This window comes from Crotalus tigris, unplaced genomic scaffold (assembly GCF_016545835.1).
Source record: "Crotalus tigris isolate CLP2741 ecotype Arizona unplaced genomic scaffold, ASM1654583v1 scf7180000024286.1529876, whole genome shotgun sequence".
In the NCBI taxonomy this organism is placed as follows: Eukaryota; Metazoa; Chordata; class Lepidosauria; order Squamata; family Viperidae; genus Crotalus; species Crotalus tigris.
The window spans coordinates 167,363-186,053 of record NW_024100459.1 but is presented as its reverse complement, the minus strand read 5'-3'; the positions used below and the strand labels follow the sequence as shown (position 1 = coordinate 186,053).

The window sequence follows — 18,691 nt, the reverse complement described above, 5'->3', positions numbered from 1 at the left end:
CGAAACGTTGCCAAGACACTTCCAATTTTACGCGGGAGAAAACCCGAATAACCAAAGACCTACACACACACACACACACACACACACACACACACACACACACACACATGTGTTTTCTGAGGTTTTCGCGGGTGTTTGTATGTAGGTCTTTGGTTATTCGGGTTTTCTCCCAGGTAAAATTGGAAGTGTCTTGACGACGTTTCGACGACGTCTCATTCGTCATCTTCAGGCTGGTGCTTTCGGCTTCGTGCTTCTAGGAGCAATGTGTGATTGTAGCTGTTTCCTCCTTTTAACTGCCAGTGGGGGTATGAACTGATTGGATGAGAGCTTGGCTGTGTTCTGATTGGAGGGAGTTGTGTTCTGATTGGTTAGGAGCTTGGCTGTGCTCTGATTGGCTGGTGGGTTGGCTGTGCTCTGATTGGCTGGGGGGTTGGCTGTGCTCTGATTGGCTGGGGGAGTGTTCTGTTTGGGTGGGGGCTTTGTTGTGCTCAGGTTAGTCTGAGTTGCAGAGGGGTTTAAGATTTTGGGCTGCCTTGCTATTTTTTGGCTTCGCATTCGTGCCTCATCTTCATGGTGGGTGTCAGTTTGCTTCATGTATGGATTGGAGGGGTTTAAAGTGGCTAATGATGCAACTGTGGTCTGGCTTCTGGTTTGTGGTCGTGCCTCATCATCGGTGTGGTTTTGGGTTTGCTTTTTACGTGGATGTGTGGTGGTGACATCCTGTGTGGTTTTTGTGAGTGTAGGTCTGGTGTCATTTTTTGTGTTAGGGAGTTGTTTGTCAATAAGGGCTGGTTTCCAAATGGCTGGTAGGTGGGAGGTATCATCTCGTTTGTTCATGCTGTGTGGGCGTTTTTCTATCTTGATGGCTTCTCTGATTATTCTGTTATTAAAATGTTCAGTTTTGGCGATAGTTCTGGTCTTTTTAAAGTCAATTTCATGTCCTGTGATTTTAAGGTGTTGGACCAGGGAAGAAGTTGGTTTCTCTTTTTTGACTGAGTTCTTATGTTCTTCAATGCGTGCACTTATTCTTAATATATATATATTAAGAATATATATATATATTCTTAATATATATATATATATTCAATAATGATGGTGAAATTGCAACTCCTGGGCATAATTATAAATAGAATGAATAAAGCGCGTTCACCAGGAGAGTTTAAAGTTAAAATACTTTAATTAAAGTATTTTACTATATTAAGAGGTTTCCAAGCTTTCGTTGGGAAAACTCCCCAACATCTTCAGGGCTGAGAGATCGTTTCTAATAAGGTGGTTTAAACAGGTTCCATAGATGTCTGCGCGTGGCTCCTAGACCGTGCTAGCGTTCCCCGCTGAACAGCTGATAGGTGGGAGGGGGAATCGGAGTAAAGATTTCTTCCGTCGTTTTCTCCAGCACTTTTGTTCACATCTCCACCTTCGATCTCAGGGGATATTGTTAACACTATGTTCCGCCCTCTCCCGGCAGCACTGGCTCTCGTTGCAGCGGGGGGATTTAGTTCGATGTCATTGTGTATCCTACCATGGAAGCGGGGCTTCATCAGCTGCAATTTAACATCTTTCCTCTGCTGCGTGCTCCCGTATTTATCTTCACTCGCGTGTACAAGCATCAACTGAATATGGTATTTTTCAATGTTTGAATCATCCTCCTCTGTCATAGTGTCCTCCATGCTCATCTTCCCTCGCAGGTCAATATTCAAATTAAATCCCCCCTGTTTCTGTGAGCAAAAGTCTGATGGTATTTGGGCAGACTCCCTGCTCATGTTACTTTCCCTTTTATCAAGCGAACGGGTCGTCATCACATGTTTTTTCTCCCCTCTCTGTATGGGATATTCACCTTTATTATTATGGGTAGTGCTAAATTTAGTGGTTCTATCCTCAAATTTCTTAAGCGGTCCAATGTCATTATTGTTGTTTCCTCCAATCAAAGGGGGTGTGGGTTCCCCTTGATGTTGGTGTCTGGGTAGTTGGGAGGTGTCTGGGTAGTCTATATCAGATCGTTCCTGGTAGGGAGGGGGTGTAGCTCCTGGTTTAGAATGTTGTGGATGTTGATTGTAAGGTTTGTGATATAAAGGATGATGGTTTGAGTTCCATTTTCGTAGTGCTTGTTGCGCTGGGTGCAAGTCAATGTGACGATTGATTGAGTTGTTATTCAAGAACCAGGCTTCTTTTAGCAGCCGACCTCCCTTCGTGGCATCACTGGCTACGATAAGGGTGTTATTGAAATCAAACTGATGGCCTTGTTGTGCCATATGCATCCAAAGTTGTGAGTGTGGTTTGCCTCGTTTTATGGCCAGTTTGCGTTCGTGGAGGCGAGTTTTCATATATATATATATTGCATTGATGCATTGTGCAAATCTAAGATGATTGGATAAACATCTAGCAAAAAGGTGGTTGCTTTGATTTTGATATTCCTGGCTTTTGACTCCTGTTAGGATTTCCTTTAGGTTCTCCAGCTGTGTTATACTAGAGTCACCTATTTTTATTCTTGTCATAATGACTGAGTTTGTATAGCATAATAGTTTAGATTAAAATGAAGCTGGATACTTTGTATTCAGTCTGATTAGGGGACCAAGCCATTGTCCTAGCATAATGTGCCATCATTTTAAACCATAATATGCATTGTTTATTTGTTTGGCTATAGTACATTAGCTAAACTCAATATTTGTGCTTTGTTAATGTGTTAACAGTTGATATGACATTATCACAATAATTTTATTAGCCATAATGGTTTTGTTAATACTGGGATACTAAATTGTTTCTGCAGTATTTAATTAGCTGGCAGTAATAAATATTTATAACAGTTTCTCAGTTAATGAGTCTATATCTTTTGATACAGTTGAGATGGACTATAATTTGAGTTAATGCAATGTCTTGTAGGTATCTGGACTAACATTTTAAGTCCAAATCTCCTGGATTGTTTATACTGGACCTCAACACCAGATGAATTCTGGGAACGATGGGTGAAAGACATGGAAATAAAGCGTAAGAATTTCAATACTATTTTATTCTTTGCTTTGGCAGAGGTTTTTTTTTTTAAAATTGGTTCGTTTACAAAGTAAAATAAAGGAGAGAGACATTCTAACCTCTTCTGTTTCTGGTCACATACTCAGCCAGATAGGAACTAATTGTGGGATCATTGCAGTTACTATAACCTATTATTCAAAAAATTATAGATAGTTAAGAAAATAGGGACTGTTTTGATTTATGAATATTTTGATGTTTAAGGAAAATGACATTTCTAGATTACGTATTGATATAGATCATTGCAACCTTTGCAATACATGCATATAATAATAATGAAAAAAAAATGTGAATATATAAAACCTTGGGATTCTGTCATATATTTTTTAAATATCTCCTCAGCAGATACAAGGAATTTCTCTGTGCCTGCTCATAATCAGGAGTGAAACTGTTGCCTCCTAGCCCCAAACTACAGCAACAATGACACATTTGGAGAAACTTGTACTTATATGCCTATTCTTTAGGAAGAGTGGAAGAGTGATGGTGTTGTGCTTATAGAATTATAATAATGAGCTATTTGTTTAGTATTTCCTTATGCACAACTTTGATTTATAGTCTACTTTCCTGTTCATATGTAGGTGATAGATATGAAAAGATCCATCTGGAATCAATGCTAGAGAAAAGGCTAATTAGCAGGCTAAGCCTGTGATAGGAGAAGAGCTCATTTTTAAGTGACTCAGATCTGTGTCTGTTTTTGCAGGGCACATTCCTTTTTGATGCCACCATTTTCAATGGAATATGCTATATTAAAAAAAAAAAGCCCCAGTAATCCAGAAATGTTATATTTTGGAAACAAAAGGAAAAGTAGCCATAAATGAAGTATTTCTACATTTTGTTTCAGATGAGAATTATTCTTCAATTGATTATCCTGCCACAGTCTACAAACCTCCAAATTATCTCTGTGGAAAACTTTGTGAAATCTTCAATGACATTTTAACTAATCGTCCTTTAAGTGGGGAAAATCATAACTTCCTGCAAAGCTTTGCTTTTGATAAAGATTATCTGCATCAGAAAGAATTCATACGATGGAGTGGTAAGTGAGAATGATAATTTCTAGAAACACTCTAAATGTTCAGAATTGAATCAATTCGGAAATATCTCCAGTCAGTTTCATAACTAGGAGTTATGAAGGAGATGGTTATATAGTCCTGTGGTATCTATTCCTTAAAAGATGATCTTTGATCTAGATCAGGGGTGTCCAACTGCTGGCCTGTGGGCCTGTTGCATCATGCGGAAGCCGCGCCCACTCCAGCTCCGGCAATACAAAAAAAGTTGAGATACATTGTGACATGTCACGACACGTCACTAGATGAGAATATTTTTCATGTATTATAGAAGTGGTATAGTAAGAAAGGTGTTTTGGGGGTATGTGACTTCCAATTATTCTTCCTGCAGGGGACAGAAATAGCACCTTAGGGAAGACATACGATCTACAGCATTCTTGGATAACTTTCCCTTATATAAAAACTTTCTCTAGAGGAAAAAAAGTATCACATATATATTTTTTCAGTCTTGGGAATATTTATTGAAACACACACAATTTTATCTTGTTTCTTTGTCAGGAAATGACCATGTAAAAGGTTGAATTTGGCCTTCCTTTAGCTCTGGAATGGTTTTCCGTTTTTACATTCCCAATGGCCAATGATACACAAAACAATTCTTGATCATTACACATTTGGAACAAATGGGAGTTGTTCCCATGTTTCATTTTCATAATAGTCTGTTTCAGAGATTTCTTAATTAAGCCAAACAATGACATTACTTGTGTAGTCTCTTAAGAATGTGAAAAGTTTGCTGGATTGGACCAAAGCATTATTTTTTTTTTTTGCTGGTGGACTTTCTAGATGGCTGTGGAAAGTCCACCAGCAGCCAAAAGGGCAATAACATTTGGTTACCTGTTTCTCAGTATTTCATATTCATTCATCAGAAATATATTCTGATCCTGTTAGATTAAGCCACAATGATTGCTAAGTAATGTCATATAGTTTTCCTACATGAATTTGTCTAATATTGTTAAAATGGTTATTGGCCTATTTTATTTACACATTGATGGCAATGTGATGAGGTGATAATTACAGCATTCAGAACATTAACTGGGGAGGAATAGAGTCACACAAGATTTTACAATATTCAGAATGTTATAGTTTTAGGATCAATCTCTAATGATTAATAATAAAAAGCTGTTCAGTAAACTATTAAAGCCATGGGTAAGAAGCTGGCAGAATTCCTTTGTGTGTTGAGTGTATCTGTCATTGTGTTCAGAATTCAGCTTTTAATATGCTATATGCATAAAGCAATATTTGCAATGTCTTGGCAAAACTTGTTTTTGTTTGTGTGGGTATGTGAGGGTACTTCTGAGTGGCATGGTGGCCTACTAGTGAACTCTCCCACTTGAGAGTTGAGAGTTCAATCCTAGATAGCAGCAGGTGTTCCTCTTCTAGGGTGCAAAGAAAAAAAATATCTGCTGCGAACACCACATGGTGTCAGGAAGGGCATCCGTCCAGTAAAAACTCAGACCCATCCCATCAATTCGACTCTACCCTGAATTAAGGGATTATACGGTTGTAAAAAGAAAGGTTTTGTGGGAATATTTTCATTGGCTTTGGAATCAACATAAGATAGAGTGCCTAAATATTTTGTTGGATGGAATAATAGACTAATAGCCAACAGATTTTATGATTGAGTTATATACCAACTGTGGTTTTTTTCTTCTTCTGAAGACAATGTTATGAACAAGCTAAATATATATCATTTGGATAAATAAGATTCCGAACTCACCAATGTTCCAATAATATAGTTTAGATTATATTTTGCTTATTTAAACATAAGTACTTGTGTTGCTATTGCTATGCAATTCACTGTTTGCTCAATGAGAATTAAACTTATTGGACTCCTGGCCCATCTACTTCAGCAGTCATTTCTCATAATAGCCAACCTGCATGAAGAAGCTCCCTAGTCTCCTAGCAGATGGCTTTTAGAGGCAATCACACTACCATTGAAGCTAATAGCCATTGGCCCACATGACTTACATGAATTGGTCAAACCTATTTTTGAAGCCAGCCAAGCTCGTAATGAGCAGCACATTTTGTAATATAACATTTCAAAGTTAATTATGTATGGTATAAAAATGTCAAGATTCATCCAAGATTCTATCTCATTAGTGACTTTTAGTTCTAGTATTTTGGGAAGGGGAAAAGAGCTTCTCCTTTTCTACTTTATCCACACAATATATAATTCTGAACACCTTAATCATGTCTCTTATCATTGTTTCCTTTCTCAGACTATGTGAGGCAGCACAGGTTTTGTTGGTGAAAGACTGCCTGGAGTTATCATTCATGTTGGTTGGAAAAAATGCTTATCAATTGTCTTTCAGATACCATATTTGACACTTCTTCTAACAAATTGACTCCAAACACAAGTTCCCTCTGTTTAATAGATGTAGGATATTTTATGAACAACAGTGGCATATCACTTCTCAAGCCAGAAAGGAATCTGGATATAATTATTTTTCTGGATTATGAGATGAGTGGAATCTTAACGGTGAGAAAAAATATTTTCACTATTATTTTCCTTTTGAATGCTTGTGTGCTTACAGGATGGAAAGGTGTTTTAGAGTTTCTTAGATCTATAATTATAGTTCAGCTATACCATAGACACCAAGTTTATCAATATGGTGGATAAGTAGAACACAGATAGTTTCAATTTAACCCAAGAAACAAAAAAGGATCATCTTTATTTTAGTATAAAAAGGATATGATAGTTGAACATATTTGAACATCATTTTTAGGTACCAACACAGCTGATGGGGGGGGGGCAGAGTTCAAGCAACTGAGACAAATAAAACACCTCAAGATGAGATAGTCTGGAAAGAGAGAGAGAGAGAGAGAGAGAGAGAGAGAGAGAGAGAGAGAGAGAGAGAGAGAGAGAGAGAGAGAGAGAGAGAGAGAGAGAGAGAGAGAGAGCATGCTCCAAGTGAATCTCTTCAAACTGTAGGATAACTTGTTAAATTCCATAGTATTATATCTAATAGGAGCTCCATTTTGAATGTAGAAAGTATGTAGTTAGTCTGGAAGAAAAGGAAAGACAATAGTGAGTGAAACAGGCTTCTCTAATACTGCTTTCCTTTTTTTTGTGAAAGAAAGAAAGAAGAAATATGTTGGGTAACCAATTGGAAGTTGTCTGGAGTGTGGACTTTGAATTGTGGTTCAAACTTCAGTTGGACTGGAAATTTCATCTAGAATTTCCTTTCCTCCTTTTCCTTGTACAAAAGTAGTTGAGAAAACAGAATTGTATGTTCAAGGTACTGTATGTGAAGAGGCATTAGGATGGCGAAACAACAATATAAATGCAAGGTGGAGAACCACCTAGTAGATAACAACCCAAAGCAAGTGTGGCAGGGACTGCAGCATTTAACCAACCATAAGGGCAATATGTGGAACACGGTGAATACCGATGCCTCGCTGGCAGAGTAGCTGAACATCTTCTTTGCTCATTATGAGGCAAATGAACCAGACCGCGTAACCCCTGCTGGCCGGCCTTCTGATTCTCAGCCACTCACCTTGTACGAACACCAGGTGAGAGAGGTATTGAAGGCTTTGAATCTCAGCAAAGCTGCAGGCCCAGATGGGGTACTGGGGTCTGTGGTAAAGAATTGTGCTGATCAATTAGCAGGGGTCCTGATAAGGATCTTTAACATCTCCTTGCAAATAGCCTGTGTATCATCATGCTTGAAAGCAGCTATCATTGTCCCAGTTCTGAAGAAAACAGCGATCAATTGCCTGAACGACAATAGGCCCATTGCATTAACATCTGTAGTGATGAAATGGTTTGAAAGATTGGTTCTCCGACATCTTAGGACATGCCTCCACTGGACTTTGATAAACATCAATTTGCCTACAGAAGAAATAGGTTGACAGTTGATGCCATAGCTACTGCTTTACATTTGGTAGCAAGACATCTGGAGAAATCTGGAAGCTATGTCAGGATGCTTTTCATTGATTATAGCTCGGCTTTCAATACTATTCTGCTGAGTATCCTTATTGAAAAGCTGACTGACCTGAATTTTCCCCCTCCATCTGTGATTGGATTAAAGACTTTCTGAGGGACCGGCTACAAACAGTGAGGATTGGGTCTGTTTTATCCACCTCCCTGAAGCTTTGCATTGGCTCTCCACAGGGCTGCATGCTTAGCTCCTGCCTGTACTCATTGTACACATATGGTTGTGTATCATCCGACCCGTCCACTGCGATCATCAAGTTTGCAGATGATACCACTGTGGTGGGTCTTATTACAGGCGGAGATGAGACAGTGTACGGGGGGAGGTACAAAAACTATCCTCATGGTGCCTAGAAAACAACCTGCACCTGAACATTGGCAAGACAAAGGAGATGGTGTTAGATTTCCAGAGGAAAAGAGAGGAACCTGCCCCACTTTACATCAAAGCGGACTGTGTGGAGAGAGTTTCCTCCTTCAAATTCCTGGGAGTCTACCTCTGTGAAGATCTTACCTGGAAAATTAACACAGCCCAGGTGGCCAGAAAGGCCCCACAGAGACTCCACTTCCTCAGGGTCTTACGGAAGCACAGGGTAGAACGACGACTCATGACCTTCTTCTACCGGTCTACTATTGAAAGCATTCTCACACACTGTATTGTGGTTTGGTATGCTGGCTTGACAGCCATGGACAGGAAGGCATTACAGAGGGTGGTGAGCACAGCACAAAATATCGTGGGCTGTTCCCTGACACCACTGAATGACATCGCCAGGGCCCGTTGCCTTGGTAGAGTGAGGAAAATTCTCAGGGATGACTCACACCCTGGTTGGTATCTCTTTACTCTCCTACCATCGGGTAGGAGATATAGAAACATAGTCAGCCGTACCAACAGACTGAAGAACAGCTTTTATCCATGGGCTGCCAGGCTCTTGAATGGGACATAATTTTATGCATGACAGACTTGTGAGGCTGGCGTGCTGTGCAATTAGCTCACAGGGTGTAATAAGTTGGGGGGTTTGTAATCACTGTGAATTGTGGGGGGGGGCACGGAGGGAGGCTCAGCCAATCTCACTGTATACATGTTATACTTTGATAATAAACGTTCATTCGTTCATTCATTCACTGAATCTTCTGCTTATCACAGACAATTACAGATTATTTGGTAGGGGAGGTTCTGATTTACATATGGAAAGCAAAATGAATATATTTGGGAAGATTTTTCTTTTTTGGTCTTTTCTTCAGCAACTAAAGAAGACCGCCGATTACTGTGAAATCCAAGGCATTCCCTTTCCAAAGATTCATCTGAGTGAGAAAGAGCGAAAGGATTTGAAGGAGTGCTACGTTTTCTCAGATGAAGATAATCCCAGTGCACCAATAGTGCTTTGTTTTCCACTGGTCTGTTGCACCTTCATAGAATACTCAGCACCAGGTAAATTCAGCTGATGCACTTGTTACACAATTTTCTGATTTAAGCATTTGCAGTTCCTTCAGTGATTTCTTTAATTCACACATGTTGACTGAAATCCCTTCTGCAATAGCTACACTTTGCATTCAATATGTGATGATTAATTATGTATGCACACACAGACATTGTTCTGTTTTCTGAATATTAATCAGCTGAAGCAGTGTTTTTCACACTTGGCAAATTTAAGATGTGTGGAATTCAATTCTCAGAATTCCCCAGCCAGCATGTTCACACATCTTATGTCCACACAACTTAAGAAACACTTAGAAGAAGACACTATTGAATTATTCTATTTAAAAATAGCTTAGGTAGTTCCAGGCTTTAAATCTGTACCTGAAATATATTCAGCAACCCAAACTGGTATTGGTTCTTGAAAGACAGCAAAGGGGGAAACTGATAAAATATACATCATAACACAGCAAATTATTTCCTTGAATCTCATTAGGATGTAAGTTTGTAAGGATGAAATTTGTGTCATGATATTACCTCATGCATTATGATTTTAATGTGGTTTTGGTTCATTGTGGATGCCTATGTCTAGATATCCTAGTACTTCTTTTTCATATTTAAGCAGAGAGGTCATCAAGAGCAAATAGTGGAGCTGACCAATGGTGGAGGAAAAAATCTTTTTTCTCTCTGTTGCAATCTCTGTCCCTGCCATAGGACAATAGGCTGTATGCAGAGAATAACAGTAGAATAATAATTCCTTGTGGCTGTGAGTGAGTTCATCAGGGCTGAAGTCAAGGGTGGAATCTATTATTTGACTGTTGCAGAACACTGAAGTTCCCTGGAATTTAGTGCAACTGGAGGTTTCCCTAAGCATAAATGAGCACCATTTAAGGCGTTGGAAGGTTGCCTTTGATATTCTGGAGGTCATCCAGGGATGCCTAGAAAGGGTAGGGCTGAAATTTTGAAGACTGCTTTTTGTTGGGCTATGGATAGGGGGCTGGAGATCTCTCAAAAATAAACCAATTCTATTCTCACCAAAATTTGGCTCTTTTTCACTGAATTCTGCAGATCACTGGGTGCTATAGGGATGCTTGAAAACTATATACAGCCCCTGAATTGTTCATTTCTGGCCAGTAAGACTCTGCTTTTCCCCTTATTTTACCAAACAGCTGAACAATAAAAAAAATCTTCCTAAAAACATCATGAGCAGTTAATGTGAGCATAGGAATGTAGCAGAGTGAGGAGGGTGGATGCATACAACTGTCCATAATGGACCTCATGTAAAATTTTACTTTCCTCTTTAGATCCAATGGGAATATATGGAAAGAATATTAGGCAAAGATTCTCATTGCTCCAATCTGTTAACTGGAGACAAGCAGACAGGGACTCTTCAGAATAAGGCATTCATACTTTTGAGTTATATACTACAACTGTGAAAGAATATTGGGGGGGGGGGTTAATAGTAAGGCTTCCAACCACAAGATCAGAGGCAAATAGGTTTATATTGCTTTAAAAGTCTGCCTTAAAAAAATAAAAAAGTTACTTGGCTCAGTGAGATGGTCTAAGTATCACTCCTAAGATTACTCTTAAAACAGCATAGTATAGATTCCCTACAAATATTTTCATATTCTATGCAAAAGCTTCAAATCATAAGAGTAGTTCTGGAAAGTTTCAATCTCCTCTCCCACCCACCTACCCCTTGGCATTTCAAAATGTGCAGTTTTATTTCTCTGGAAAGTGTTCAGACTGAACCAGATTTGCAAGTTCAGGAGAAAAGGACATGTTGCCTAACCATTCCTTAAGCTGTTTTAGGATTTCACAGTTTCAGGTCACGCAAGAAATAGTGGCATAGCTGTAATAATACTTAATTTCAGCTACATTCTGAAGTAGCTTTTCAATTTGCTTTTTTAAAAAAAGAATCTCCTATTATATTGCCACCAAGATCTAAATTTGGAAAGCATTTCTCAGCCCTGCAAAGTATTTGTGGCTGTTAAAAATTATCCTTTAAATACTTGAAAGGCTACCCATGGTAATTATCAATTGAAGATATTTCTTTCACAGGCACTAATAGCTAAAAAAAGAATTTCATCCATGCTCTGCAACGTCTGTTAATTTCACCAGCAAGATGGTGCACATCAGTCAGGGCAAGGTTGGAAACAATATTTTATATTCTGGGTTATGACAGATTTAAAAAAAATGTTTACAGAAAAAACTGCTCCTTTTTTTTCTTCATTGGAAAAAGGGGGTCCCCAGAGAAACATGATTCTTGGGATTTCTACCTGGATTTTTATTGACATATTGCAGTAATATTCCATAACTGAAGTGCTTTCTCTATAGTACATAATTTTAACTAAACTTAACTCTTCAGCAAAATGAAGAATGCCTATCAATGTGCCATTGCTATATCAGTTCCAGAAAATGAGGGTACAAAATAGATAAGTTGATATAAGACCAATTTATTTTGCTTCCAAATACCAAATGTTTTAAATCTTTACCTACTGTGCATTGTTTTGCTTCAAATAAGGTGCACTCACTCACTTTTTTTTTTAATTTTCAGGAGTCAAACGCACTCCTTCAGAAATGAAAGAAGGCAAAGTCAATCTGGAAAAAGGCACTTCACCCTATCAAACTCTTGAAATAACCTACACTGAAGAAATCCTTGACAAACTAATAAATTTATGCAGTTACAATGTTCTTAATAGCAAAGACTTCATCTTCCAAGCCATTCAAAACGCTATACAGAAAAAGCGACACAGTGGGCCCAGAAATGCTAAACAATGATAATGTGTCTCCTTAAAGAGAAGAAATCCAATGTGTAACATGATGCATTGTTTGTGGTAATGTTAATTGGTTGTCATTATGCTGCAATTGGTTGGATGCTTGGGTAATTCTCACTCCTGACTGATATAGCAAGTGGATTTATACTGCTGTAGGCTTTCACAGCTGGTATTTGTTGGACTTCAGGGTTTTGAGATCATGGTCTATAGAACAGAAGTTCTGATGTTAAACAGCAGCTGTGTTTTCAGAGGCAAAGTGGCCAGCAGGCAGTGACAGCGATCCTGACCAATTCACCTTTAGTAGACCAGGTTTCCAATTGGTGCAGGCTGGTGACAGCTAAGGGAGGTTGAGGGATCATTTTGTCTCTGAAGATGCCAGCCATAGTTGTTGGCGAAACATCAGGAACTCTGTTCTCTAGACTATGGTCACTAAACCCTGAAAGCCCAATGGCTTGTAAACTCCTTATTTATTTACATTTTGAAATAGCCATCTTGCCTCAGGTAAACTCTAGTTTGTGTGCCTGTGTAATCAAGCTATAATCTGATCAGTGTTGTTCTCTTAGACCTAGTACTTATAATTCTATTATTCTATTTCTGATTTTTTTATAAAGGTGAGATCAATAAAAGATATACATTCAAATATTATCTATTAGCGGCATCCAACATTTACTATTAGAAGTGATTTAGGAGATGGTGTTGACTGAAATTGATGACATACTGTTTTCTGAAGTAATTGAACCACAGTTATGTTTCTTTATAACATTATAAAAGAAATTATCCTCTACTACTGTATTGGACATGATTTGATGTGATTGGATTTTAACATTTGCAGAAAAGCATGAATTGACTTCACTTTGTTCAGTACCAGCTGTAAGTCATTGCAGTGTATAAAAAAGGGTAAACATTTACTTTGTAAAATGAGAGTTATTCTTTGCTATTTTAAGATGATTGACACATTTCACATGTAAATGATAGCAGTTCAACATGAAAATTATTTTATTATTTAAATGGAATTGTTGGGGGTATTGCTTTATGCATTTTCCCAGTCTTAATGTCTAATAATTCATTAATAGTTCAGTTTCAATCCATACCTTATTGCCTATTCTTGAATTTTTTTTTTAGTCTAGGTCTGTAACTTCACATAACACAAGGAATATATGTCCTCAGTGCAAACTGATATGAACCTTCTTTTTGCTGTTTGCAACAAAATTAAGTTTGGGGGAAAATATAGACTCAGCAACTCCTTTTTTTTTGGTGTGTATTTGTAATTGGCTTTCTTGTCATGCTGGAGAGGTATTGTAATTATTTGTCTGAGTGCAGAAATGAGATCTAGATTTAGTTCCAGGAATTAAATTGTGTCCACTTGATACTTTAAGACCAGATACCTATCAAGCATGGAAAATTAGATTGGATTTATAAACCATGTAACATTGGCATTCTCAGGACAGAGGGAATATTAGAATTTCTGTTGTCACATTGTGATGTGAAAGAGGGAAACTTGCATCATGATGGCACGATGTAAATTTCATCATTATGGCATCTTTTCATTTAGCAATATAGAGATCTATGTCATACAATTTATTTGATTTTGGGTTAGCATAGCCTAGGAACCTAGCCAAATATTTTTTAAAAAAATCATTCAGCAATTAAATAAATCAACTATACATTATTGTGAACTTATGTAAACAGTAGGTGGCTCTTCAACTATTTTCAGACAGTTGTTTTATCCAATGGCATATTTGTTTAAATAGGAAGTGGAAAGCGGTACAGCCTCATAGAAGAGAAATTGATCACAATAGCACAATGTCACTCTCACTAATCTGTTGTATTTTGAAAAGCAAAATCAAGTTATTATCCTAACATTATGTTTGTGATGGATCATAATACAAGGTAACAGACCAGTTGGCAAAAGTATTGTAGCTATTGTTTTGTTTTATTATACCATTTGACAAACTAAAGCAGGTACTGTCCAGCGTCTATCTGGGAATAAGTTCAGTAAACTTCATACGACTTATTTCTGAATTAAAACTCAGAAATTAAAAAAATGAAAGGCAATGTAAGGATTAACCACTGGTATTAATTTGTTTGAAATTCTAAAACCACATTGGTGTAATTCAACAGATACTGAATCAAATTCTAATTATATGCTTTTAAACATGAGCCTATAGCTTAGTTTATTATCTTAATTTATTGAAAGTATCTGTGCTTTGAGACATTTATTTAATATATTTCTGTACGGTTTTCTATATAATTGCTTCTTGAAGATATTTATTCTTTTAATATCTAATGACAATGCTGAAATCTCAAATGTTATCTCAGGTTGGAATAATGATAAATGAAGGACAATCTTTTTATCATGAAGATCTGATTAAAACTCAACTATGGAAGCTTAATTCTTGGTAGCTATTGCCCAACAGCTATTGGTTTGCTATTTTCTGTGATTTAATTTATTGAACCCTCTCCCATGACACCTGCTGATAACCTTTTTTTGAAAAAGATATACTCATTTATCCATTGTAGAATGAAAAAAATAGTTTTTTGAGATTAATCTGAGAAAATGCTACTATTCTTCAAAAATTCTCTTTACCAGAGGCTTCTGTATGCTATTACTGTGGGGGAAAAGAAACCAAAAATGTATGTAGCGGTACACAGCGATTACTACTTCATAATAAAATAAATACATTAAACTCCTTGTGTCTTTCTGGATTTGTTTGAGAAATGCATGAATATATTTATTAATTTAAGGAAAGACCTGAATAAAATCTGGTTTTTATACTATATCTTTTCTTTAGAAAACAGTTTTCAAACTTTGAAAATACATACTAATTTATTTCTTGTGCTGGTGTGTCACCTACTTCAATTTTTCAAGTATTGTTTTTTAAAATGTAGACAAAATGATGGGCAGAATTGTTTTTATTACTTGATATAGATTTAATTAATTTTACCTAATGACGATTGGATGTATCCTTTTATAAATCAATAATCAGGACTTTCCCAATATTAGAAGCTGTCCTGTCAAGGTTATGACGCTTCTCTAGTCCTCATATCTGCATAGAAGAAATATTTGCTCAGAGATACCTGTAGTGCATTTTTTCATACAACCAAAGTTTTTCATTAAATAGAAATCCTACTTCTTATTTCCCTCTTTTTAATCTCCTATAGATGTTAAGGAGGGTAACAGCACTGATATACTCACAATTGTCCAATATTAACTCCAAACTTTCATGGCTTTCAGATGCATGCAATTATAAATACCTGGTGCTACATAATTTACGTGATAATTGTTTATAATTTCTGGCAGAAATATTGGAGGGATATGAATGTACATTTGGTGGAGGATGCTTATTCAATAGATAATGTGCACATTTCTTTTTCAGCCATACCTCTTAAATTAATCGTAAAGGCAATAGGGTTCAATGGACTGAAGAACCTAGCATCTCTAGGAAATTCAAGCAAACTGTATTGCTTCTATTTCTTCCTGAAAAGATGCTTAAAAATCCCCTTATGTTTCTTGACATCTGTTTGTGTTCCAGATCTCTCTGCAGCATCAGGATTGTCTACATACTTTGTTGTGTTCACCATGGGCTCAGTTCCGCTGCCTGAAAAAAAAAAAAGTATTAGTATTGGATGAGAAAGACTGTATAGAAACAGAAGACAATAGAAATTGTATAAAAAAATAAAACAGATATTTTACAACACCTGTATGGCAAACCATTCAATTAAAAACGGCTGCCAATTGAATTCTACTCTCTCATGACCTTTCTGCTGAGTGACATGACTGTAGCTCAGTGGTAGAAAGTATATTTTGCATCAATGCATCGTAAGCTTTAATTTATTGGTTGTAAGCTACCCAAAGTTTTTTTAAAAAGATGGGCAGCTATAGAAATGGAAAGAAAGAAAGAGAGAAAAAAAGAAAGAAATCCAGTATATTCACTTTTTCTAAGCAGAGCTTTAAAGAAACTGCTTTATATCAAGTCTAAGCCCTTTTCTAGTTCAGAATTGTCAACTTATAGTCCTGTTGTTTCTTTGTTTAATTTTTATGTTACCCACCTCCCTACAAGGTGATTCTAGGCAGCATAAAAACCCTAGTGAGCAGAAATATTTCTGAATTTGTACTGTTCTCTTAAAGTTACAAACCAAGAATGAAGAGTTTGTATTAAATAATGCTTTTGCCACGAAAGCAGGATAGGTGAGGCCTAAAAAAACATTTTATTCTTATATCATCATTTTGCTGTTATTTGAAAATGCAAAATTAGGACAATCATCAAACGTTTAGTCAGCCACACAGCTGGTCTGATGACTTGCATTCCTATGATTGAACACTAGCTATGATGGCCTGATTTATGTCTTTTGCTGTTCACATTCCCCTTTTAAAATAGGTTTAATCGATAAAATTTGACTATTTTTTACTATCACATGCACTGCATAGATAAATCCCATAATAAATTAATATATATAACTCATTTTCATTAAATATTTTATAATAGGGGAAATGATGAGAATTAAAAATAAGAAGGCAAATCTTTTAATATTTTACGCAATCCATAAATGACCTGTTCTGATCCCAAACTCAAAACTATGCATGCATCACAGAGAAAATTATGACACTCCATTCTAAACTGATATAAATGCCCTCTATGTTATAATAATCAGTGACAAAAGCAAAGTGAATTGTCATCAACTGATTATAGTGATTTTTTAAAAAAAACTAAACATAGAATGACATCATTTTTATTTTATAAAACTCTTAGCATCTCTCATCTCTAAATAAGCGTTATGTATTATTTTATTAAATATATATTAAGAAAAGGGAAAAAAAACCAGTACAGTGGTATTACCAGGTTCTTTAGAATTCGGAGCAAGAGTTTTGTAATTTTGCTTTGATATTTCTGATTTAACAGAACTTCCAGAGAGCCTTTCTTCTCGATTAGCTTTGAAGGAAGGAGTTCTCCTATTACCAAACAGTATTAACAGAATTAATTCATTAAATAAAATGGATTTATACATTGCTTTTTTTTGTAAAAACAAAAGGTGCCGGAACTCACACGTCATTCAACCCGCCTTGCCTACCCTACAAGGTTCCATCCACAAAAGGTGCCGGAACTCCGTTCTGGGTGTTCTATGACAAAAAAAGCCCTGGATTTATATGGCCACCCATCTCACAAATGCAAGTCTGGGCAGCAGTTAGTTTTCCTTTACTGAACATGTAGATAAGGATTTAAATTTAAAATGCATAAATACAGTGTTATTTATTTTACCTTTAGCTATAAGTATTTTCATGGTAGCTAACATCAAGAAATAAACATGTGCTCAACCACTTAGCAAAACCATAAGGAAATAAAAACATAGCAGTTTTTCATCTTTTCTTCTTTCTTGAACTGAAATGTCTACAACTGTCTATTCAACAAAACAGAACTAGATGGAACAATTGTTAGTCTTTTAGTGCTGTGACACAAGTCCTGTTCTCAAAGTTCAAAGCTCTCTATGATGCTTGGTATTCTAATGTTGTTGAGCACATTGAAAAAACAAGCAATAGTTTATCTGGATTTTTTTGAAGGATACGAACTTAATATATTGAATCAAATATAATTGAATGAACAGAAATCTATGCCTACCTCAGAAGGAAATCTTTGTTAGTCTGTTTATGTGTAGAAGTTCCAGCTGCAGAAATCCAAGGTTTTATCTGAGGTTTCACCACATTTACATTGATTAAAACTGCCTTCTGATTGCTGTTATGATCTTGAGGAATCCATATAAGAAATCAAAGGAATAAAAGAAAAAAAATACTGCTATGGAGAATCTGAAAATTTAGCATTGATGTTCATCCTTTTGCCCAATATTTTGTTTCTGTTCTTGTTTTGTAAGGGTTCTCTGGGCAAACTGAGATACTCCTGACCCCTTAAGACTACATTGATTTACCTAAATTACTCCATAAGGCTTGCATCCAATCCTCCATTAACTTCTCAGAAGATGCTGCAAGGTAGTATTCTGCTCCATCACTTGTTCTGTAAACCGTATATTGAAGACAGAAGTGATGTATTCAATATATTAACTGATATATCTTCACAAGAAAATACATACAGAAACAAACCCACCAAAAGTTCAATTCTTTTTCTTATAAAAATGTTATTAACATTAGCAGACCAGAAAACAAATACACATGCTAGTTTTTGTATTCAGCAAAGCCCAAGATATCTTCTCATGCACTGATTTCAGATAAATTCTGTCTTATAATTCCTAAATAAAATCGATAACTTACTTCAGACCCGAGACTTTCTCCCTTTTGTTAAATGCAATAATGCTTTAGTGAATTCTAGTCTAGTGAAGAGCATTGATAGAGGAATTTATGCTTCAAGATGATTAATAGCTTAACCTTTGTGAACCAAGGGAAGTCCTTTTGCCATCAAATGACAACATTTATAGAGCTGGGATGTGCAATGCCAAGAACTTCTTACTTCTCTGATCTTGACAAGTGTGACATCTTTCA

At 36.6% G+C, this 18,691-nt stretch overlaps 2 protein-coding genes across 5 annotated transcripts in view; one reads left to right on the top strand and one right to left on the bottom strand.

Annotated features, from left to right (window-relative positions):
* The window catches only part of LOC120299281 (cytosolic phospholipase A2 beta-like), a 46,835-nt gene extending 34,627 nt beyond the window's left edge, over window positions 1-12,208 (top strand). Inside the window, exons 14-18 of the mRNA XM_039323926.1 lie at window positions 3,863-4,054; window positions 6,395-6,561; window positions 7,521-7,649; window positions 9,256-9,442; window positions 11,985-12,208. Of these exons, the coding sequence (XP_039179860.1) occupies window positions 3,863-4,054; window positions 6,395-6,561; window positions 7,521-7,649; window positions 9,256-9,442; window positions 11,985-12,208 (899 nt within the window). The remainder of the gene's footprint in view (window positions 1-3,862; window positions 4,055-6,394; window positions 6,562-7,520; window positions 7,650-9,255; window positions 9,443-11,984) is intronic.
* Window positions 12,209-14,118: 1,910 nt separating this feature from the next.
* The window catches only part of SPTBN5 (spectrin beta, non-erythrocytic 5), a 110,903-nt gene continuing 106,330 nt past the window's right edge, over window positions 14,119-18,691 (bottom strand). For all 4 annotated transcript variants that reach the window (XM_039323905.1, XM_039323907.1, XM_039323908.1 and 1 more), the window contains 4 exons: window positions 18,124-18,209; window positions 17,820-17,943; window positions 17,043-17,155; window positions 14,119-15,803 (listed from right to left, as the gene is read on the bottom strand). In XM_039323905.1, coding sequence (XP_039179839.1) covers window positions 15,673-15,803; window positions 17,043-17,155; window positions 17,820-17,943; window positions 18,124-18,209 — 454 coding nt within the window. In that variant the 3' untranslated portion in view covers window positions 14,119-15,672. The remainder of the gene's footprint in view (window positions 15,804-17,042; window positions 17,156-17,819; window positions 17,944-18,123; window positions 18,210-18,691) is intronic.